At 36.0% G+C, this 23,857-nt stretch overlaps 2 protein-coding genes across 4 annotated transcripts; both read right to left on the bottom strand.

The window, feature by feature from the left end:
* Positions 1-3,900: 3,900 nt before the first annotated feature.
* Positions 3,901-11,649, bottom strand: LOC103945674 (E3 UFM1-protein ligase 1 homolog). 2 transcript variants are annotated; one of them, XM_009356276.3, is made up of 20 exons: positions 11,423-11,648; positions 10,825-11,136; positions 10,479-10,745; positions 10,189-10,236; positions 9,726-9,791; positions 9,499-9,602; positions 8,987-9,080; positions 8,852-8,908; positions 7,738-8,170; positions 7,479-7,633; positions 7,247-7,312; positions 7,087-7,155; positions 6,858-6,953; positions 6,641-6,706; positions 6,000-6,046; positions 5,839-5,902; positions 5,641-5,718; positions 5,482-5,544; positions 4,669-4,761; positions 3,901-4,261 (listed from the first exon to the last, which is right to left on the bottom strand). In XM_009356276.3, the coding sequence occupies exons 1-20, from the start codon at positions 11,594-11,596 to the stop codon at positions 4,160-4,162; spliced, it is 2,454 nt and encodes an 817-aa protein (XP_009354551.2). In that variant the 5' UTR covers positions 11,597-11,648; the 3' UTR covers positions 3,901-4,159. The 2 variants fall into 2 exon arrangements, with proteins under 2 accessions (XP_009354551.2, XP_048444819.1); XM_048588862.1 differs by lacking the exons at positions 3,901-4,261; positions 4,669-4,761; positions 5,482-5,544; positions 5,641-5,718; positions 5,839-5,902 and having other exon boundaries at positions 6,016-6,125; positions 11,423-11,649.
* A 2,736-nt stretch (positions 11,650-14,385) lies between these two features.
* LOC103945673 (ankyrin repeat-containing protein At5g02620) lies at positions 14,386-17,564 on the bottom strand. Of its 2 annotated transcripts, none has more exons than XM_048588856.1 (4): positions 17,228-17,564; positions 16,347-17,049; positions 15,839-16,248; positions 14,386-15,375 (listed from the first exon to the last, which is right to left on the bottom strand). In XM_048588856.1, exons 2-4 carry the CDS (start codon positions 16,705-16,707, stop codon positions 14,497-14,499), a joined length of 1,650 nt encoding a protein of 549 aa, XP_048444813.1. In that variant the 5' UTR covers positions 16,708-17,049; positions 17,228-17,564; the 3' UTR covers positions 14,386-14,496. The 2 variants fall into 2 exon arrangements, with proteins under 2 accessions (XP_048444813.1, XP_009354547.1); XM_009356272.3 differs by having other exon boundaries at positions 16,347-17,005.
* Between the last annotated feature and the right edge of the window lie 6,293 nt (positions 17,565-23,857).

The following is a 23,857-nucleotide window of genomic DNA, read 5'->3' as shown; positions in this document are numbered from 1 at the left end:
CAACCAAGATAACTCTTCAATAGTTGCTCTATTAGCCATAAGATGATTGACATATTCTAAACCTAAGGGAAAGCACCTGTTTCCTTTCATTTGGACATTTGCAATCAAATCTTCCATCTGTCTATCCCCATAAATATCAACCATATAATCACTAAACGTAAGCCAATTTCCATGTTCTACCATCTGTCCTACACTCAACAAATTTTCATCCAATCCAAGTACAATCATAACCTCTTTAATATATCTAGTTACACCCTTCATTTCTATAGCCAAGGTACCTTTGCCTATTGACTGCACTAAATCTTCAGTGCCCATTTTAACTCTACACTTCACATTCTTATCAACATCAATAAGCAAAGATTCATGAGAGGTCAAATGATTACTACATGCATTGTCAACATACCATATGTTCATATTTCTCCCAATAGTAGCAGAATGACAGGCATAAAACATGGTTGCAGGTTCTGTTACCTAATTGGCAAAGTTTACAAGCTTTCCAGCCTTGTTTGGTTGATCACAGTCCTTGATGAAGTGACCAAATCGATTGCAACCATGGCATTTTGGCTTTCCTTTAAACGAACATTCACCTTTGTGTAGCTTATCACAATGTTTGCATTTTCCCTTAGCCTGATCTGGTTTTCCTCTTTGATCATATTTGCCACCTTAATTGACAGAGTTCTGAGGTTTAGGGTCTCATTTCTTACCCTTTGATTTCCAGTTCTTCTTTGGCTTAGAGCTACCAAAGAAAGGATTTGGTTGAGTTCCCTTTGGATTTACACTCATACTACTAAAAGCTCTCTCAGTGGTACTCTCAGCATGCCTATCAAGACACTATGCAAATCCCCTCAATGTGGCAATTACCTCTTGCACCTTAATAGTTTCAATGTCCTTAGTTTGCTCAATCACATAGCAAACAGGGTCAAATTCTTTGGTCAAGCTTTGGGTAAATCTTCCCCATAACTTTTCATCTGATTCACCAACTCGAGAAGACGAGTGAGATACACAGACAAGGTTTCATTATCCCTCATCCTTGTGTACTTGAAATCACGACGTAGACTCTGCAACTTGATGGATCTCACTTGCTTATCACCATGAAATTCCTGATATAAGATATCCCAAGCACCTTTTGAGGTCTCCTCGTTTGAGATTTTGGGGAAAATGCCATTCAAGACAGCTCCTTGGATAATACCCAGTGCCTTAGCATCCTTCATTAACTTTTCGTTCAGAGATCCTTTCTCTGATTTCGATGACCCTTCCGTATCGACCTTCTTCCCTTTCGATTATGAGATTTCAAGACCCTTTTCAACTAGATCCCATATTCCATGTGATTTGAAAATAGTTCTTATTCGGATCTTCCAAAATTCATAGTTGTCACCATTGAATATTGGAGCCCGAATATCACTACCACCTGACCCAGCCATCTGAGACCTGAATCGACGAACTGAGTCGGAAATTTCACGTTGGATTTCTGAGCACATCACTCACAGATTCGACGCCTCGATTCCAGATAGAAACTAGGCTCTTGATACCATGTTGAGATTTGAGTAGTCTTTCATTTATGAACTCTTGGATTACGAAGGGAGCAAGAGAATGCAAAGAGAGAGTGAAAAGCTAGAGTGAGAAATGGAATAATCCCTGCAACATTCTAACCGTTGCAGAATGATGCATTTCATTCATATAGATCATTTTCTTACATCAGTCATCACAACCATTCAAATACATGAGCCATTGTGATTATGACACATGGCACTTACAAGGCATGTGAGCCATTGAAAATGAAAACTGATCTAAGACCCTACACTTGGCATATAAGCATAAGTTATCACAACAGAAAATAGTTATACAATAGGAAAAAGGTAAATTGAATAAGTAAATCATTTACTAACAAGAAATTAGTAAGCAATTTACTTTTCAACAAATGCAACTTCATGGTCATTGCAGCTGATTGAAACATTGTATTTGAAATCTCTGGCGAAGGGGTAGAATCGAGTGAGGGCTTCAGACAGTGATTTCTTTAGAAGGCTAGATCTTTCGGCAAACAAAGAACGATTATCGATATTTTTGACCTCACCGTTGTCGTTGTTATTGTTGTTGGGATAGAAGAAAAGTAGTGGGAAATAAATTTGAGGTTGATATTAATAAAAAACAGAGAGGCTCAAGCTTCTAAGGTGGTCAAGAGTTGGAGAGAGTGGTTTAATTGTTTCCTTGTGGATCACTTCAATTTTGATCTCAGAAGCCATCTTTTTGCTCCACAAAAGTTGTGATTTTCATAAATAGTCTATCCATAAAGTAGGCAGCTTTTCTTGCCCAACGGCAACAATGAGTCAATGACTTTAAAATAATACTTGGCTACTCAAGGTTATGAAGGAATTTTTCTCAAAAACACTTTCAACTTTTTCACAAAATATCATGCCTATGGTTATAACAATTTCAATTATAAATAAGATGTTATGTGAATTGGCCAAGTTGTAGCCAAGTATTGTTCATGACCTTATGCCCCAGTCTACAAAATTCGGGGGCGGATTGGATGGTCAATCAATCATAACTCAGGTTAGGCTCGAGTTGCCCAATTTTATTTAGAGAGTTTTAATGAAAATGGTTCTTCAAACCAAAACCAACTTAATTAAAATGGCTTGCACTTCAATGAAAGGAGGGCAACGGAACTGGATCCCCTCCTAAGCATGGGGACCGGAGTCAGCTGAGCAGCCTATCTGGGCCCTTGAAATTTGATCCAACGGCTACAAACAGGGGGCCCCTCTAAAAGTTATACTAATTACAACTGTTGGATTAAATTTCAAGGACCTAGATGGGCTGCTCAGCAGACTCTGGTCCCCATGCTCAGGAAGGGATCTAGTTCCGAGGGCAACAACCCAATTTTTGGCGTGCATGGCTATAATGTAGCCAGCCAGCCAAGTGGAGACCCACGATTGATTAATTTGTGTTTTTGTTATTTTTTTTTTAATTTTTTATTTTTAGTCCTAACCATTAAATAAAGTTATTGAAGTGTCTTTAGTTAAGATTCAAAGTTTTAAAACATTTTTTCATTATTTTCCTTTTTATTTATCAAACTCAATTCTACTTTATATTTATAGATTTTTTTTAAATTTAAATCAAATCACGTCAACACAAGTTAAAATTCAATTTGATACATCACTATCAATCTCAATTCTAACTTCAACAACAAAAAATGTAAAAGCCTCAACCAAAATAAATGCAAAAGCTACTTTCCTCGATTATCAAATGAAAACTTTGAATCTTGCCATCCCAAAACATATACGTATTTTATTTGACCATGAGTGATATGTTGTTTTAAACCAAATTACATTCTTAATCTCTTTTGGAGGTTGCATTCTTAGTCTATATATATTATTAATGAATACCGTACTTATGCTAAAAAAAATGAATATTTACCATGCCTTCTTGTTGAAGTTACCCACTACATATTTATTATTGCAATGATTAAATTTATTTTCTACACCGCGTTTCGTGCTATGTTGCTATGCACTATTATTTAATTTCCTCAACCAATAATATAAAAAACAGTCTTATATTATTATTGGCCCCTTCATTTGTTTTCTAGTCTTTGTTTGGGTGATGGATTGTCAAGTTGCAAACGATTGCGATTAAATTAGTAAGAAATGAATTACAAAAAGTTCACCATAATTTTAAATATTCTCAACACAACACAAAGTGTATTCGAAACACGAATGGTACATCACGTGTCATTGTATAAGTAAGAAGAAATTTTATTTTGTAAGTTGTTAAGTTTGTAACATAAGTGCCTCATTACTTGTATAATAACATGTAGTGTATCACCTTGTGTTCCAGATACATTGAAAGATCTCTCACAAGATGTGGGGTTACTTTCCACCAAAGCCCGGTCCGGGCGTGCCAAGTGTATTCAGAACATAAAATTTCTCAGTTCTTTAATGTTAAATCATACCAAAACTCAACCAGCATCCATGCCAAATTCAAGACTGACCCCCACAAGGGATCTACTAATTTCTAAGCCTTCCTTAATAATCTTTCTTTTTTACAAGATATTGATGTAGTAATGATATTTAAACACTAACATATGAACGCTAATCTCTAATTTGAAGCATTCCACTATGTTTTCAGAGGTTCATTTCACTTTCGGAAACAAGATTTCACGTCAGGGTCAGGATTGTGAGGTGCGTAAGACCAGGCCTTTGAGTGCAGGCATTTGAGTCTCCAAAAGCTCCCTTTTGCTCAAAATTCTATCAGATGAACAATCTTCTTCCTGATGCAAACAGAGATTGCGTACATTAAATTAAGTAATGAGTCCGACGACTAGCATAAGATTAACTAAGACTTCAACGAGACGGTAAAGAAATTTAGAAAAATTTAAGAGTAAAGCTGCACATTTTATCGGATGATACAATATTCTACTATTTATGAACTCCTTGAAGATTTTTTTTTTTTTATCAAACGATAGATTTGTTAGATTAGGAAGCTAACGGGGTTCAAACCCATACCGTGGTGCAAAGGCAACACTCCTCCCCACCACTGTGGTAGAGGCCCACTTCCCCTTGAAGAAAAACTTTTAAGTGCTATAAAATATTGGCTCAGGGATGAAAATTTATGGATCAATTTTTATCATTGCATACACCAAGTATCTAACTAGAAAACTGCAAAATAACTACTCACCTCTCCACTTGCACCAGATATTAACGTTAACAGGGTCACTGTTGTAGTTTGATAATCTGTCAAGATCTTGAAGGCTGATTCATCCAGTTTATCCTGAAAAAAAGTTGTGTTGTTATTAGGAACAGAATACTGGAAACAATATGCACACAAATACAGGGAGCCAGAGCATCGTTGGAGCTCAGTAATAGCGAAGTACCAGCAACGTTCTCTCTGAAGCAATTAGCAGAGCTATTAATGTGTCCTTATACATTGATTGGGCATTCAATACGGAAAAGAAATGAGATGATGATTTCTGTTGAGGAAAATAAGACAGAATAGGGAGATGTGATGTCTTTTGTTTAAGAGAGAAGATAGGAAGTTTCCTTTAATCGGATGTACGAGAAAAAAGGGCAGGAAGACTGTTTATGTTGACCACTGTACCCTTTTATTCAAATGAAAAAAAAATTAATCGTAGGAACTCCTCTAGTAAGGGTACACTTCCTTGCTTTCAGTTCCTTAAGTTCACTTTAAAAAAGTGTAGTTTCTATGGTGACTTGAATATTGGAACATGCTACTCAACAGATCTTGTGTAGCAAATCACATCACCAAAATAAATAAAATCCAAAATTAACCACCATATCTTGTCTCTTTCTTTTTCTCCCAGTTGTTAACTGGATCAAGTATTATAATTTATTGAAAAGAACGGAGATATATAGTAATATCTTGTCAAAACTATACTGCTAGGATAATCATCTTGGCTAGACATACTGCAAATATGTACAACTTGTAGGAGAAGTTAGCAGTGAAAACTCCCTTCAAAAATAAAAAGCGTACCTTCAGCCGTGAAACAGCAACAGCGATGGCCCTTCCAGGTGCTTGAAGAGCTTTATGGTGAACCTACATATGAAAATTCATGTTACTAAACTGGACAAGAAACACGAAGCATGAATGCATGTATTGTACTGAATCTGGTAGCAACAAAAATTAACAAACCTGAACGTAAATCAGGGAAACAACTTTTGGCAAAAGAGGAACTGGATCTGTCTCAGCAGAAACTTGAGACACCAAATCCTGAAAATGATACAGATAGAAGAAAACTGTAAAAGGTAATTTTCATCTCCATATGATCAAGTTACACATCTAGCTGTTTGTGGATTATAGATTTGACAATTCCTTATACAAGAGCAAAACCTTCTGATATGAATGCAGAAGCGTTCTTTCCAATTTCTTGTCAAGCTTTTTCAAGAGCAAGCCGCTAGAAAATTTAAACCCAAACGTTTATATTAGCTTCAGAGAAAAATAAGTGCTTCAACGAACCCATCACAAAGACAAATAAATAAGCATGCAAATACCTCTCTTCTGCAATATCTCTTAGAGCAGTCATGAATGTTTCCACCCGCTGCCATGTAGAACATTCAACATGTGAAGTCATTGTTGTAAGTTGACGGAGTTGAGTAACAGTGTAATACATACAAAGTTTTGATTTCATCAAAAGTATATAAGATGTATCAGGCAGATAAGCAAAGATACGAATTATAATAATTGCAACTAAACAAAAACTTTCCGCAAAAAATAACATTCCAAGCTTTCAACTCATTAAATAATGGGTAACCTTCAGAGATAGAAATAATCAGCTCTTCCTTGAACATTGCATACAAAGAAATGGAAACAGACTCTAAGATCTCAATCTATAAACTGAACTGGTGTTGAGTGCTTAACTTACATACAAAATAATAATAAAATGAATGCAAACTCTGCAGAACCAGAAGAGTTTAGAAATCAGAAACAAAGTACTGAATCCACTAAGGATGCAACCTAAAATAGTTAAGAAAAATGAAAATCACTGAATAAAGGAATATCTATCAATAAAATAGAAATACATAATTATATACCCAACATTAAACAGAAAAATCAGCACAAGATTTGTAATTAATCGATCCAGATAGGTCCAAGAAACAAGAAATCAACGTGTTTCTACCAAATAAGAACTGACCTTTCCTTCCAATGCTTCAACTACAGCAAGAGCCTTGTTTGAAAGAGATCCAGGAAAATTCTTGGCCTGCAAAAAACCAAAAGGCCATAAAACTGTTGCTTACCTTGAGTTTTTTTATTGGATAACGTGATTGACAGGTTCCATATTTATGAAAGAAAATGACAAACTACTCTCTGGAAATGTCAAAATTAACATCAGGTAGTAGATTATTTCCTACAATGGAAGTTCTCTCTCCCGCACTGAGGGAAATAGATTCTGAAATTTGAGGCTCGGCAACTTCTTCAACTCCATTCTTCAATTTGTTGTGCATGTCCTACATCATAGGTATCCATCATTTAAAATCCGTGAAACAGCTCAGCTACATGCATATGGTGACCATTTAATATGGGTATACATGTACATATTGTGACCATGAACATAACAAGATCACAATGAAAAAAAGCTACCAAATTGTGAAGAAGTATATCGGCAATTGTAGTAGCTGTTGTTCTTAACAGATGCCGGTGAAAAATGACCTGTCAATCATAATTCATAGATGAGCCTTCTTTAGTCCATTGTATCACCAACTGAAACCATTTAATACGCATCACTAGAGGGAAAACTTACTGAGGTTGATTGGTCATCTTCAAACAAATCTAAAGCCTTTTCATAAAGCTGCATATTTAAGAAAAACTGCACGGAAGAAAAGGCAGTTTAGCACAATGAAGATTCTAAATTACAAGGTTCCAAAAAGCACCTTACTAAAAGATGCCTCTTATACTCCAAGAGAATACCCAATGCAAGAACTAAGGAATTGAACAAAAAATATAGTCGTTGCAGCCTTGCAAGAGTTTATTACCTCATCAAGTTTCTTTTGCAAATTATCAAGCAAGTTCTTCATTCTCTCCGCGTTTTCTGTAAACAATGCCTTTCTTCTCTCCTTCCAGGAGTTGATTAACTTAGGCCTCAAATAGTGTGCCAAAGGTCCAAGAATTGTTTGGGGACCATCAAGACCTATCAAATTAGTCCACTGCTTCTATCAACACTGGGTTCGAAACTCATGGCATTAGGTCTAAATGATTAAATGAACAAAGTAGCTGAAGTCAGAATCAACAGACCTTGTTCTTCAAAATCAGGTACTAGCGCTGTAATCTTATTCATTACCCAATCTTCTGAAGGGACGTTGAGATTTTCCTCTTTTATTTTCCCCAACTTAGCAGCTGCTTTTGACTCTGCAGCCTGCCCGGAAGAGATATTCTTGCCTTTCCTTTGGTTTTTCTTAGATTTCGTAGGAACATTGTCCTGGTTGGCCAGCTCACTCTCAGCTGGCCCTGTCATCATGTTCCCAGCCCCTCTACCTTTTTTCTTTTTTGATCCTGTCTCCATTGCCTGTTTATTACTGCTGCTGTCACTAACAGTTTCATTTGACTCAGTGGACCTGCTTGTGTCATGACCAATTTTTGTCTCACGCAAATCATCTGACACCACAGTACTGGAAGGAACTGAAACACTAAAGGTTTCCATTTCTTTCTCTAGGAGATCATACACATCCTGCCATGAGGACATATACTCAAAGCATCAGAATTCATAAACCAAAAAGAGGTGTAGAAATGCTTAAAGTCACACCGAAGACCTCTAGAAGTCAGAAAGTCCACGAGTCCCACATCTTTACTTCTACAGTAAACATAAAAACCAGGTTCTTGCTCATTTTTTGGCAAATTAAATTCATTTATATTTCTAAAGATAATCACTTTTCAGGCAAGAAATTGTAAATGTACAGGGAGGGTATAAGAGATTTATGGCTGATGGTTCACAAGTAATTCAGTTTAACATTGATGAAAACACCAGGTGCAAATGTGCAAACTTGTGATTAAAATCATATTTAATTAGCCTGATGCCCCTAGTCAGACATTTTTTTTGGATAAATAAAATGCACAATAGATTTTCTGTATTGTAAATTTGTCATTCGTAAAATCCAATAATCATCATCAATAGATCTCAAATAAACAACATGCTTCTGAAAAACAGAATAGATTTTATGAATAGCAAAAGTGTCAATGCCATGTTTGTAACTTTTGTTGTTTTTGGGTATGCAATATATGTCAGCATTTTACTTTTCTACTTGAACTCAACTTAAGAGTTTTAGCCATTAGACCTTAGATAATAAAAATACCTATCAGGGACCTGGATCCTAAAAGTAACTAGTTTTATAATATACTTCAATGGACATACCTTGATAAAGCCACTGCTAAACACATACGAGTCCCCGAATATTATTGCTCTATCAGACTGCAAAAGATGAGGCACATAAGAGTTTGACAGATCAAGTGTATGAGTAGAAGAGCAGACTTGATATCAGAAAGGCACCTTGAGACCCTGCTGAATGGAAGGGCAAAGGGACAAAAGTTTAGATGCATCTTGAGACCCAAAGGACATCGGCAGTATAGAAAGAGAATCGATCCTGCATTGCTCCATCCAATCATATCAGGAAATAAAAATGTAATGCCAACCTTAACATAACAGTATAATGGAAACACATCCAAGAACATTGTTAAAACAGCTTTCTATATCTATCTAATCCACGAAAAACATCTTGATGAATTTAAGTACTGTTTCAATTAAAAGAATTTCAGTGAAACAACAGATTAAATGGCCTTCAGCTAAAAAATTCCAAACCCGAAAGAAAAGAAATAGCACTATCACTACAATAAATGGCCACTTTGCCCACTCATGAAAGCTATCTAATTAGAGGCACAAAGAGTAAGAAATGGAAAAGGTACAGTGTCAAGGGATAAATTTTCGTACTAAGGTTTTAATAGGTGATGAAATTAACTCATATATAAAAGTAAAGTATTCATAAAAATAGTAGAGAAGTTTACCAGCTATCACGTTCAAGAGCATCTTCCGTAGCAGCATCAAGCATCTCAATCATTGAGGGGTGAACAAATGTAGTAACCAAAGGTATGCCTTCTGGATATCTGGACTAAATTCAAGTGCACAACCACAAATTTTAATTACATAAAAAATAAGAGAAATAGGCAATGACTTCACATATAAACCCTATAAGCTCCAAAATCAGAACGTCAACATGAAAGCAATTAGATACCTGCAAGAACTGAATAGGCTGAGGAATTCTAAGTTTGTGCAGAACATCATAGTTAATGAAAGAATTCTGCAGGAAATTGAAGAACAAGTCAGAAGAAAGAATCATCAACATCTAAGAATGTTCTTCCCTATTTCAAACCAAAAAGAAATGGTCGAAATCACACAAAATGTATTGAACTTTGGTTTCCCAGAAAATTATGCAACCACAAATTCATTGAAAAGGTCCAAGCCTTGAACTGAGAAGCTACCAGTAACCTTGACACTCTACACATACAAAAACAGTGCTAAATGCCACATACTACACTCGTTGAAAAGAAAAGTAAAAGGCCAAATCAGAGGCTGAAACTAAAACATATAACTGAGCATGCAATTAGGAGTACATGTTAAATTTGAAGTTCAGGAAGCATCTGAAGGTTTTTGGACACCACGTTTTTACAAATAGGAGGGAGAAAAGGGCTTCATACCTGTGAAAAGAAAGAATCAATTGATTCCTTTTGAGCAATGGCAAATACCTGCACGAAATTTACAAATAATTTAGATATATAGTCAGCTTTAAAGAAAATATGTTTCTTTGATAGAAAGCCAAAAAGTCTATGGGAAGTGATTCTGTAATAACAAAGCTAATGGTTCTGCAAGTTTGTGCTGGAACATTACAGAAGTCGATGTTAATCAGAGTATGCAGTTTTTACTCCAGTCATCATATGCAATGAAATCGAAGCACCGAAACCAAATGAAACAAGAATATGACACATACATTAGGTGTCCAATGAACTCCTGCGCGAAGTGATCCAAGAAGCTGTCCTTCCTTTACAAGCCCATTAAATAGGGACTGGAAAAAAGAACCTTCTACAGCCACTCCACTCCCTCCATCCATTTCTTGCAGCAACTGCTGTAAAGAACTCCACAACAATGATAAGTTTGTGGGAACTGCGATACCTCTGGCAGCACCACGAACCATGGCAGTAACCCGTGCAACATATGCAGGTGTATACAATTGCCCACCTTCAAGCCTACCTTTCACCTGAATCAAGAGAACAACCCATATCATAATTTTCCTTTCCTCAATTCCAAAATCACTCAAAACCAGGGAAAGTAGTTACCAAAGTCCCAAGGCGGGGCTCCAACACAGATGCCACCATTTCCGAACTGACATGCAACTGCGCGGCAAGTTCTGCCAGAGCGATTTGGCTACACTCTTGAAGCCTGTCATTGACTTCTTCGGCGACAGAATCCCAATAAGACTGCGATATTATTTCCCCTTGAATCAACATAAGCCCCAGATCATCCGAAACAACATGTTGAGCTTGCTTCTCAACATGATACAAATCAACTCCGGTAGCGTCCGCCAGGTCAATCAACGAAACACGCCCTAGTTTACTGACCTCCGCCGATAACTCATTCCTCAATTGATCCTATCATTACCACACCACCACCATCATCAAATTCAAATCTTTAAGCCAGAAACCACACTCAGTACTCAAATTACAAATGCAAATATCGTATCCAATAAAATAACAACAATAGCACAAATAATTAATAATTAAACACAATATTAATTTGAATTGCGATGAAATTCAAACTGAAATGCCGTTTTCGATGACCGAAATAAAAAAAAAGTAAAGAAAGTTTCTTTAGATGATTTCTCGTCTATTTTCTTGAGAAACAAACAGAAAGATATAGAGAGAGAGAGAGGTTTACGGGAGTAATGTATTCTTTGCCGGTGACGGTGTGGAGAAGCTCGAAGTCGATGATATGCAGCTCCTGAAGCTTCTGGACCAATTCGACGACGTTTCGATCGGATAATCTGATGCTCGATTTCGCCTGCTGTGCGAACTCGAATTGCCTCTGCAGTTCCAGCAATTCGTCGTCCATATCACCGTCTCTGAGTCGACGAGAGAGAGAGGCCCTTTGCTTGTGTTATTCTTCTTGTTCGACGTTTCGACCCGAATGATCTCGTATACCCGTTTCTCACAAAACGGGTTTTCATTGGGCTGCCCTGAAAATATCCGTTTCTCAGGAGAATCTGGATTCTATTGGGCGTCTTTGTGAATTGGGCTTGAAGCCCATTAGAAGGCCCATGTTGTATAATATTTGTTTCTTTTGGTATCCGGAAAAGAAAAATAAATAAAAGAATTTAGAGGACCATCCTGCAACAGAATATCCCACTGTCCCCTATTTGCAACTGGGGGACAATAGAGGGGTCCATTTTGGCAGCCGCCTCGACAAATGACTACTTGCATTATCATGTGGTTCCTAATATTTCTCAATCATGCATCCAAGTGTTTGTGTTTCTGTCTAGGGCTGAACGTACCGTAAAATTGCGTTTACTGATCACATTGGTAATTGTATTTTTTTTTTTTTTTTTTTATAAAAGTTAGTTCATGTCAATCACTCAACACAATAATCGTAAAAATCCCAATGAACCCAAGATGATAAAAATACTGATATAATTGGGATTCCGTGATACAACTGCGTGCAAGGAAGGTGTTTGACAGAACCTGAACACTGAAGAAGCTTTGAATTAGAAGATATGAAGTTTGAGTGGAGGAGGTGTTTGCGTATTTGATAAGTATTCAGCTTATTTGAGAGTTAGCATGCTAAACTCTCTTTTTTTTAAGTGAAACAGAACACAAATGACGTAGTTTTGATTTATGTCAATTTAAAAAATATTGATTAAAGGTCTCTGTATTTCATTTATCTTAGCTAGTATAAGCGTCAAACCAAATTTCAAAGTAAGGATTTTATATGTTATTGGGGTAGGTAATAGCCATTGTGTAAGATCTCACATCGTTCGGGAAAGAGGAGGTGATGTGCCTTATATGTACATGCCCACCTCCCTCTAGTGAGACCTGTTTTAGGTGTAAACCCAATAACAAATCAGTGAGGGTGTGGCCCAAAGTGGACAATATCTTACTATATGGACTGGATGTGACAATTTGGTATCAGAGCTACTCTCCAGCCGAAAGCGTACCGACAAGGATGTTGGGCCCCTAAGGTGGGTGGATTGTAAGATTCCACATCACCCGGGGGAGAGGAGGTGATGTACTTTATATGTACATGACAACCTCCTATAGTGAGACGTGTTTTGGGTGTAAGCCAAGAACAAATCCGTGAGAGTGTGGTCCAAGACGGACAATATCTTACTATGCAGACTAGATGTGACACATTGCCGCACATTGGCTCCACCGCTGTGTCATCTTATAAAAGTGACACCAACCCTTATACTTGGACTAAACGTGAATCAAAACTTTCACATGAAATGTGGGAGGAGGATTCTCTACCCTCCTATTCTCATCCCCTTCTACTCCTCCTCTCACACATTGTTTTTTTTTGTCTTATTATCTCAATAAATAAAAAAATCAATATAAGATATTGATATGACTTAACCGTGATCGTTCAAATAAGATAGCATGAAAAGATAAAGAGATTAGGAGGGTAAAGAATCATTCTCTTGAAATGTGATTAACACTGTAATCAATAAAGCATGGTCTAAACGTTGGAGTAGTTAAATTGTTTAAACATCGACATATTTTAATTTTTAATAATTATTATCATCACATGCCTAAATAGTAAACTCAGCACGATAATATATATAAAGGGTACATTAAATGTATTGTCTCACTATAATTGCCCCCTCTTGTCAAATTCATGAATGCCAATATTCTCTTAATTTAGACACATTGTTCCTTTTTGAAAATTAAAAAAAAAATTAAAAAGAGATTAGTGGGTGGTTTCGTTATGACAATCTTTTTTTTTTTTTTTGGGAGGGAAAGACTCACATAGGTATTTTAGCCTCCCCTGACCACCATTATATGATTCATTAGCGCTAGAAGTCGAACTCAGAACATGCTGTGTGAAATACGGGTTTGAAATCTGTCCCCAGTCACTAGGGGTGGTGGTTACATTGTTCCTATTTAGGGGTGGCAACGATTCCATTTGGGGACTAAAATACTATATCCATCCCAATAACCACAAATTAACCATCGGGGATTATCCATAACTATACCCACTGGGTAACAAATTTCCCATCGGTTAACAGAACTCATTTTCATTAATATCAAAAATATATATTTGTTCAGTTGACGCATTATAATATAATAGATATTAATTTTCTCATTATAATATAATAGATACATTGGTGATGTTGGTGATGTTTGATCTCTCCCATTGATCTCTCCCATAAGCACCATTAAGTTCTCATTGGTTTTAATTCGAAACTTTTGAACTTTCCCACAAAAACGCAACTTTTGTAATTCTCAAGGTAATGAATTCGGTGAATATAATTGTATTATTCGGATCGGATTTGAAGAATGATACAGATCGGAAACCCCTATAACAACATCTGAAACCATAACCGGTAAATTTTTGGTTTTCCTCATATTCAAAATATAACCGATTTTCATCCCCAAATCCATTCCATTCAAACATTATCCACGATTATCGAGTTTAACAGTTTGAATTGTCATCTCTAGTTCTATTTTTATCTGATGTAATTGACCAAAAACCCAAAAACTTATGAAGGAGAAAAAAAAGAGAATCATTATTAGCACTTAACATTCTCATTTTACACTCCAAATTTTCTATATTTGGAAAGAAAAATACAACGCAGAATGAGATTTTAGAATGGTAATAACAGTTCCAAAAAAAAAATGATCAACTCCTTCGAAAATATGCATTTTTGAAGTTAATTATATAATAGTTACACCTGTTGGGCCCAATGCTGGAAAACCAAGAACCCAAAAAATGTGGCAGGCGTGTTTGTGGAAGTAGTTTCAAATTGCATACATTTTCTTATAGTCATTGTTGAGGAGCTCAGATTCAGACATTACTGCAGACAACGACCACGACCGCGATCTGCTGTCCAACGATGTTCTCTGAATGCTCCTCATGTTTTTCGCCTCAATCCGATGCCTAACTACCCAGAAACACATAGTCCCCAAAGTTGCAGCCATAATTACAGTTCCTATGATTGTTACTCCAATTGCTAGCCACTTCTGTTCACCCACCACAACGAAAGAGAGCGCCAAAAATGCCACGGAAACAAGCACGCAAGCCAACCACATCAGCTTGTTCATGATCGCCATCATCTGCTTCTTCGCCTTGCTCTCGATTACCACCACTGAAGTTTGCACCACCACGACAGCAAGAGAAATGAAAAGCGCAATGGAGTCGAAGATGAAGAAGATTATGAAGGCGAGTTTGGGAGCAATGTTTGCCTCGCCAAGTGACTGCCCCTTGGGAATGTCTTCAGGGTCATCAACGTATTGGCCAGGGATTTGGAAAATTGCTGCAAAGGTGACCGTGGCAATGAGGACAGCCACGACAGTGTTTGAGTTTATGGCATTGTTGAGGCCTTCCGAGTGCATTTTGTGAAGGCGTTTGGCAATGCCTTGGACGCGTCTTCTGGTTTGGCGAGTGTGTTCTAGCTGGTGGTGGACTTCGTGCTTGATGTCACTCACCGTTTGTTTCAGCTCTCGAGCTGGGTTTCTTGCTTGTGGCTTGATTTCTTTAGCACTCTGGACACCGCGCTCTTGGAGAAAAGCTTTAATGTCCGAGTTCCCAGTTTTCTCGGCAGTGTCAAGGGCAGTTTCTGCAGACTTGTTTACTGCCTTTGTGTTGGTTTCACTGTGTTCGAGTAGTATCTTCACAATCTGCACACATATAACCGGCATTATGCTCGTAAGATTGAAACATACAATCTCTCTGTAATTTGGTAAAAGGGGTCATAAATTCATCCGATGAGCCAATCAAAGGTAAAAGAAGCGTACCTACAAAACCTAACAAAGGTAGAATTTGTAACATTGTGGGGAGACAACCCGGATATGCACCAAAAAAAAGCGACTAAGATGCCCAAATTACAAAACTTAATGAAGGTAAGTTTATACAAGACTACTATTTTTCCAGAAGATCGAGATCTAGCGGTCCATTGCGCTATAGCAATGCATAAAATCCAGCAGACGAGAGCATCCGAACATAACATAGGCTATAGGCTACAATGCTATAGGCATAGAATGTGAAGAATTTTGTTGAAAGCAAATCATTATTGCTATGATGCATTCTACTCAACTAATAAAACATGAAAACTCATAGTGGTCAGGGAAAAGGTCAGTTTACCTCCCCTCTACCCTTCCGAGTAGCAATATGCAATGCGGTATTGTCTTTGTTATCCGCCATGTTTATCAAGGAAGGATCTGCGTTAATCAACTGCTCCACCACCTCAAGATTCTGCCCCTTAGCCGCCATGTGAAGTGCCGTTTGCCCCTTCTTATCCACACGTGTTGCGATACCAGGCTCCTTGTCCAAAAGCGCTTTCAGAACCTCCAAATGACCATTTCTCGCCGCAGAATGCAGCGCGGTCTTGCCATTACTTTTAGCAATGGTTGCCAGGCTGCTTCCTGCTTCCAACAGAAAGCTCACCACCTCGATATGCCCTTGCGCCGCAGCCGTGTGCAAAGCCGTGGTGTTTGATAGATCCACTGTCATGGTCAATTCCGGATGAGCCTCCATAAGCACATTCAACACATCTGCAAAAAACCCAAAACATTAATCTGCCGCCGAAAACAACATAACACGAAAAATGAAAAAAATAACCGAAAGGTCTCATGGTAGACCAGAGACATACCCATATCCCCTTGTTTGGCAGCAATGTGGAACGCATCAAACCCGTTTCTCGCTTTGATTCCGGCGTCAGAGAGATCGTAGCACTTGATCATCTCCCTGACCAAATCAACATAACCATATTCTGCAGCAACATATAGTGCTGTTTCATCAGATGAGTTCTGCTTTGTCAATAACTCCTTCAACGCACCCTCTTCTGTATTTTCAAGGATATCCATCACCACGGCCATGTTTCCTGACCTCACTCCGGAATGCAAAGGCGTATCATCGCGCTTTCCTGTTAACTGCTTCGTCATCTTCTTCCGGGGCAAGGTTGGCTGCGCCGCCGCCTGCGGCTGCTCAGCCGAGGCCGCCTCTGCCTCCATTACAGTAAGTTACAAAAATATCCCCCTTCTTTCTCTCTCTGTATCTGTTTTTCTCTCTCTGTCCTCCACAAGCTAATTCTAACGCCAACGATTGAAGAAATTCTCCTCTTCTTTCCCGCAAAAACCAGATCAAAAATTGAAGTTTTGATCCAAAACAGTCATCATTTCTTCAAACCAAGTCAAATAAATTCAAAAAATCTTCTAAAATCCCCTGAATTCCAGCAAAGCCAAGGCCTTCGAAATCGTCTTCTATCTCACACCTCTGGTTCTGAATTCTCCTCCACCCCAAATCACTGCCCTGTTTCCACAACAAAAAACCAGAGCTCTACCAATCGGTCCCATCTTCAACCAAAAAAAAAAAAAACACAAAATCACAAAAACAAATTATGGGTTTTTGTTGCTGCACTTTTCCCAACACATCCCAATTTCTCATTCAGTTTTAATCCAATAGAATTTGAAAAATTGGATTAAAAAACAAAGAAAAAATAAAGGAAAAATAAAATGAAGAAATGATATGTACCTGGGCTTGAAGAAACAGGAAGAAGCTTGTATGTTCTCCTGCACCAGTAACTAAAAACTGCCCATAAAATTCAGGAGCAGTTTCTAGAGAGCAATGGGATCGAACAAACACGCTGTAAAAAGATATTTAGGAGACAAATGAAAGGAAACAGAAACTTTTTTTTTTTTCTTTTTTTTTCTGAGAAGCCCGTTTATTTCGGAGGTAGAAAGAGCAACAAAGGAATTAACTTGTAATATACGTGCGGGTGAATATGTACATTTAAGGAAAATAAAATAGGACAAGAAATGGAAAATTATTTTTTAAATTAAATAAAAAAAAGGCACTTGTATGCGACAACAGCAACAGCTGCAACTTTTATGTGAATCTAAATCGAAACCAGAATAACCAATAAATGATCGCCTTTTGTAAAGTTTGTATTGATATATAACAATGGTTATATATATATATATATATATATATATATATATATATATTTTAAAGAGGATCAGATAGTGGCGAAGGCAGTCTACTCTTTCGGGATTGAAAAAACTCATAGAATTCAACATTTTAGAGCAAAAATTGGATCCATGACGTGTCGCGTGAAATACGTGCTTTGAACTAGTCCTAACCACTGAGTCACCCTATAGTGGTTATATATAACAATAGTTTTAGCTCTAGAGAAAATTCCCGGAAAATGATTTTTACACATTTTTATTTTCTTCAGTACGTTTCTGTTTAAAATCATCTCGCCAGTTTTTTTCCAACCAAAATGACCAGGTGTGTATGAAGAGAAAAATAAGAGAGTATTCACATATTTCTTTTTATTTTTCACATATCCTTGTTAATTTTTTATCATTATTATTTTTCAATTCATTTGATCTGACAATCTAAAATTGAGATGGAGTGTGTAATAAGTAAAAGTAAGTGTGTAGATAACACACCACAGTAAAAATATTATGTGAAAACTATTCATTTTTTTAAATAAATATTGTTTTATTGAAAAAAAAAAAGGGAGAATAAAATGGGGGGAGTAAAAAACAGAATAAAATGACAAAATATAAGAAATAACGGAAATAACAGGACCACGCGCGCTTTTGATATTTATGAGTCATGACCTTCTATGGATAAGAATGCCACATTTACTTTTCGAAAATGTCAAACTTGTTTCAACAAATTCACAAACTTGTTTCAACCAAAAAACTAATTCTACATAACTTTAAGATATATGTGTTTATGATTTTTTACAAGTTATATGGCTCCTCCTTTTATGACTTGTTTGGTAGTACTTTTAAAATGAATGAAAGTATTTTTTATGAAATTGGTTTTCCATGATGGAAGAAGCACCAAGTATACGCTTTTTGCAGGAAGCACTTAAGGTGTTTTTTCCATTATTCACTTGCATTTTTACTAAGAATTGATTACAAAAGCACTTTCATAAAAGTGTTTTCAGTCATTTCAAATGTATTTTCAGACGAGCCCTTAAATAATTGAAAACGCTTTAAAAAAAAAAGTTTTTGGAACTAGTGAAGAAGCACTTCGAACAAGTTTTATCTAAAAATGCTTGCAATCATTTAAAAGCACTTCCCAAACGAGCTCATATTAAAAAACATCTTTTCTCTCCTTTTTCCATCTTTTTGAGCAGTAAAAATGGTAATATGATTGATTATCAAAGCTTCCGTTGACTTAAACGTAGAAGATGGAGGAGGAAGGGCTTATAAACACTAAACAACTGACCCGTGAAGAAGACTGCCATGGGACATGCAACATAACACCTCTTTTGCTTGCGTCACAAGTTAAACAAATATCAAATAACAAATAATTTTCACACTTTTTCTTTCATGCACACCACACCGTTACTTTTTTGCGACTCAAAGAAAGTAGAAAATAATTAAAATTAAAAAATAAACATAATTGACAAAATGAAAAAAAAAAGTGTATAAAAATCATTTTCCCTTATAAATGGATCGAGAGAGCCCTAAACTTGTTGGGTTTTTTATTTTTGTTTTTGCATACCAAATTGTTGGTCATGGAGTGCTTATATGAAGCGCTATAAAAGTGCTTGTGAGTAAAGCACTTATCACACAACATGTTGCTTTTTCTACTCCACAAATATAATTTGGGATTTGGTTTGGTTTACATAGGAATGTCTCTAAGATTTCGGGAGCCCTGTGCGAGTTTATAAAAGAGTCCCTCCTTCTTAAGGTAGTTTTCAAAAATATAGGATAATGTATTGATGCTAGAAAACAATAATTTAAATCAAATCAAACTTTAGAACTCATTGATATAAGTTCATATATAATAACAAGTAAAAACAACCGCAAGCATAACTTTCAGTAAATAATTAAAAACAATTCAATCTTAAACAATCAAACAAGAAAAAAAAGCTTCAAAACTCTAACTTTAATGTTCCACTTTAGTATATTGGATTATATATAATGAAAACAAATCGCTTTTTGGATGTTATTGACACTCAAAATATTTCATCATGTGCTCGAAATTTTATATTTAGAACAAAAATATTTGCACTTATGAAAAATGCACAATACGATTTTAAAGTTCTAATAAAAGAAACTTTTTTTTAAAAAATGTATAACATTTTTACATATAAATATTCAATGACGAATTCTTTTTGATAGCTCCTTTAAATTTAGAGGCACATGCGATTGCACTTTTCGATCTTCCCAAGGGAAAAGGGATTATTTTCGGATCGCTTATACATAATCATTCTCATCAAATAATCTAGACTCTTGAAATTTGATCCAACGACTAAAGTTATTAAAACTTTTAAAGTGAACCCCTATTTTTAACAGTTGGATCAAATTTTAAGAATCTCAATTATTTGATAAGGATAATTAGGTAAAAGAGATCCGGATCTCCACCCCTAAAGCCGCCATTGGATTTACAAAACGTATGGATGATGGAAAAACACCACTAGAGGCTCAGATTGCCACAGACATCACGTCAAATTAACAAAAGTTGACAATAGCCTTTGGATAAATGTTCAACAACGATTTCTCCTAAATTCATAATTTAATAATCTTTTGTGATTTTCACACATGGAGTACGTGAGTCCATCTTTAGAATTAGGGTCATGCATTATAATCACACACTAATACAAATAATTAAATCGTTTGACAATAGAACATTTTCTTTCATTCATTATTGGTACATAATTTGAAAGGAAATACGAAAATGATTTTCTCAAAATGAAAATGTCTAAAACTACTCCGTTATTTTATAATTTAAAATTAATTATCTCGCCAATTTTATGTAATATTATATAAAAACATGAGATGTCAGCGACTTTACCAAAAGTTCCAGTCTCGGATGGTAACGTGAATTCCAGCGTACAATGATTGCAAACTTTACACAGGTGTGTGAATCGATTTAATTTGCCAAAGGTGGGCCCGGGTCAGTTTAAACATTTTCGGACCGATACGCAGGTGGACCGGGCTGGTTGTGGACGAAGGCGATAACGCCCACGTTGCCACGGCAGTCCAAGACAAGACCAAATCCACGAGTGAAAGTGGACCCCACGCGCATTTGTCAAATCCCGCGGGCCCGCGCCCGAATTGCTGGACGCATCGCACCAATTGCGGGGGAGTGGAAGCACGCGCTTCGTAATGTGCGTACAGGGATGTGAATGCCTGGGCCGACAATTGCTGATAAACTCAGATGGGTTATATCCGGATTAATTTTTCAACACGGTAGTACATCACGTATTTTTATCTAATTGATGAAAATTTTTATTTTTTAAGTTATTAACTTTTTAACATACATATCTCATCATTTATATAGTAACGCGTGATATACCATCTCGTTTGCTAATCAAACTGAAAAATTTTTGGATAACGAGGGAGATCCAACTATCATAGCAGACCAACCTGACACCAGAACGAGCAAGATTGCCTAATGTTCAGGAACTGATTATTCTGCTTGATTTTTTTGGCTCAGAAATATCTCTCTGATTTGGAATTCCTGATTAAATTTGTACGTTTTTAATCGTTTTATCCACATGATTTTTGGACTCATATAATAGAATTAAGAATTTTGAATAGCGTTGGCTCGAAAACCCAGGTTAATGGTTTAACAACATAATATAACAGATTGTTTTACCAAATTATTATCAGACAAGAGAATGTGGCTTGACGGTGGTGTTGATTTCTGAAAACATTTTCGAACTATAATCATTTTCTGAAAACAAGAGTATGCTTCTTTAGGGTGATTTAATGTTTATTTTTATAATCTCCTCAAACTAGACTTAATTCAATGAAGAGTCTAGATTAACCGTTTGAGAATTTGTCTTTTCAAATCATGTGACATGAGAATATTTCTTCAATCTAATCACATGCGTCAACATATATTCAAGTCATATATATGCGACAAGTAACCATTATGGGGTAGCTCAATATGTGGTTGGAGATGAATTTCAAGTAGTATTCTACATGACACGTCTTGGGTTCGATTTTTTGTAGTGGTGAATCACACGATGGTGATCAGGGGAAGCTGAAATGCCTCTGTGAGTCATTTTAGCTTCCGGAAGGGTAATTTGCCTTGGCAAAGACATTAGTTGGTCCATTTAAGGGAAGAGATCTCCATTTTTCAAAAAAAAAAAAATTGGGGACACCTTCTTGATCATTAGATTTGAATTTAATGAAATTTTGTGGCTGAGATTAAATCACGGACCACAAAATCTCAACCACAGGATTTCATTAAAGTCAAATCTAACGGTTAAAAAGATGTCCCCAGTTTTAAAAAAAAATGGAGATCCCTTCCTTTAAAGGCTATATATATATAGCATCAAGGTTATTGATGATATTGCTAATTACCTCTCATGTTTATCTGATATTCGTCCATGTAAATGAATCTTTCATAGTGATCATGAGTAAGCAAGCATGAGCCATGCGGTATTGTTCTAACTTAAAATTTTGACTAAGTTTGTTATATGTCATTATCGGTTCATAAGTTTTGGGTTTATTTTCGTAGTTATATAAAGTAATCTTCTAGACTTATATGAGTCATGGAAGATGTGCGATTGACTTTGTGAAAAGTGTAGTGGAGAGAGAAAACTTTGAGGTGTTATTTTCCTTAGTGTAACACAAAGTCAATTAATTAGATCCCCCTAATCCTAATTACCAATGATCTCGTAGAAAAATGTGATATAAAATAGGAGGACAAATTGAAGTTTGGTGGCTCAGAGGGAGACTGATTAACTATATATATATATATGCAATGCAAGGGTCCAAAAGGAAAATGATGGATGAGAGACTGTATAAGTCCAAAATGAGGTGAATATCAACGAATCGGAAGTCAATAACCACTCTTTTCATTTATATAATATATCTAAGATAAACACTAAAGAGTCTTATAAAAGTGGGATTCTCTGTTATGTCATATTTTTTTTCACATGTTTTATAATGTTGGTATTGAAATTGATGATAGTGAGTACGTGAAGAGCCCCACTTTTGAGAGAGTTCCCTTAACATTTCTCAATATCTAAATTACATATTAATAAAACTCTCTTTGTCAACTAAAAGAGGGTGAAAATATATTTTTGTTTTCTATCACAACAAAAAAGTTAAGAACAATGACGTGATTTTTAAAGTAAGAAAAAGTTACTGTTTAAGTTCAAGAGATGATGTAAAAGACTTTATATTATAGAAAAATTAACAGATACTCTTAAATTTAGGGAGCAATTGTTCACTTGCTAAATTTAGAGAGATGAGTGTTTTAGAAAATAAGTGGGTTGTGTTTGAATTGTTAATTATAAAATATTCAAAGTTTGTTAAAATAGAGTGTTGTTAGAGATGAAAAGTTAAACTAAGTAACTAAAATAGTTTTTTTGACATTCGTTGTCTAGTTTAACGAAAATTTAGAGCTTCTCTTAGAGATGCTCTAACAATTGATATATATACTATCTTGAAATCAAAATATTAGATTATCATCTATGAGCAAAGAAGTCTACAGGCATCAATTGTTCGATCCAAATTCAATTTTTCATATGTAAAAACTTCTATCTAAAGTCTAGACTAATCAATTGTTCACACTCACATATAAATATTAAGACATGTGAGTATATAACTTTATATACGAATGAGGCTCACATGAATATGAATATTATGAGAGAAATTAAATAATTATACATAAATAATTTCAAACTGTGATGTGTTGGTAGAAAATTTCTAGCATAACAGACAAGTAAGCTTATTTATATACAGTTAAAATTTTCCGTGGTGCCTTTTTGTAAATCTTTAATGCAGGGTGATATGTGTAGGATTCAACGTACATATAGAGAGGGAGATTATGTCATGGATAAATTAGCAGGAATTTGTCCTTTGAAGCATGCTTGTAATATTTTTTAGGCTCCTTCCGATAATGTTAGTGGTTTAGTTCAGGAAGATTTATGGAAGGTTGCTGGACCAAATTTGTTTAGTTGTTATTGTACTTCAACCTATCGCTCTACTGCAATCACCACCATTGGTTCGTAAGAGTAGGATTCTCTCTCAACCTAATTTTTTCCTCTTCCTTCTACTCCTATTTGAACAATTACAGTTAAATCATGTCAACGTTTTGTGTTAATTTTTTAATAGATAAAAGAAGATAAAAAACAATATATAAGAGAAAGAAAGGAAAATAGAGGGGAATAAGAGG

This window comes from the organism of the source record quoted next, unplaced genomic scaffold, assembly GCF_019419815.1.
Source record: "Pyrus x bretschneideri cultivar Hongxiangsu unplaced genomic scaffold, Pyrus_bretschneideri_v1 Contig29, whole genome shotgun sequence".
Taxonomy (NCBI): Eukaryota; Viridiplantae; Streptophyta; class Magnoliopsida; order Rosales; family Rosaceae; genus Pyrus; species Pyrus x bretschneideri.
Note: the sequence above shows the minus strand (reverse complement) of the source record. Positions and strands in the feature narration are given on the sequence as shown.

Coding starts and splice junctions, on each gene's coding strand:
- LOC103945674 (XM_009356276.3), bottom strand. CDS start 11,596: ATGGACGACGAATTGCTGGAACTGCAGAGGCAATTCGAGTTCGCACAG. Junction 10,237..10,478: donor GAGTTCATTGGACACCTAAT/GTATGTGTCATA, acceptor AATTTCGTGCAG/GTATTTGCCATTGCTCAAAA. Junction 9,792..10,188: donor TTGATTCTTTCTTTTCACAG/GTATGAAGCCCT, acceptor AATTTCCTGCAG/AATTCTTTCATTAACTATGA.
- LOC103945673 (XM_048588856.1), bottom strand. CDS start 16,707: ATGGAGGCAGAGGCGGCCTCGGCTGAGCAGCCGCAGGCGGCGGCGCAG. Junction 16,249..16,346: donor TGCCAAACAAGGGGATATGG/GTATGTCTCTGG, acceptor GGTTTTTTGCAG/ATGTGTTGAATGTGCTTATG. Junction 15,376..15,838: donor CTCGGAAGGGTAGAGGGGAG/GTAAACTGACCT, acceptor ATATGTGTGCAG/ATTGTGAAGATACTACTCGA.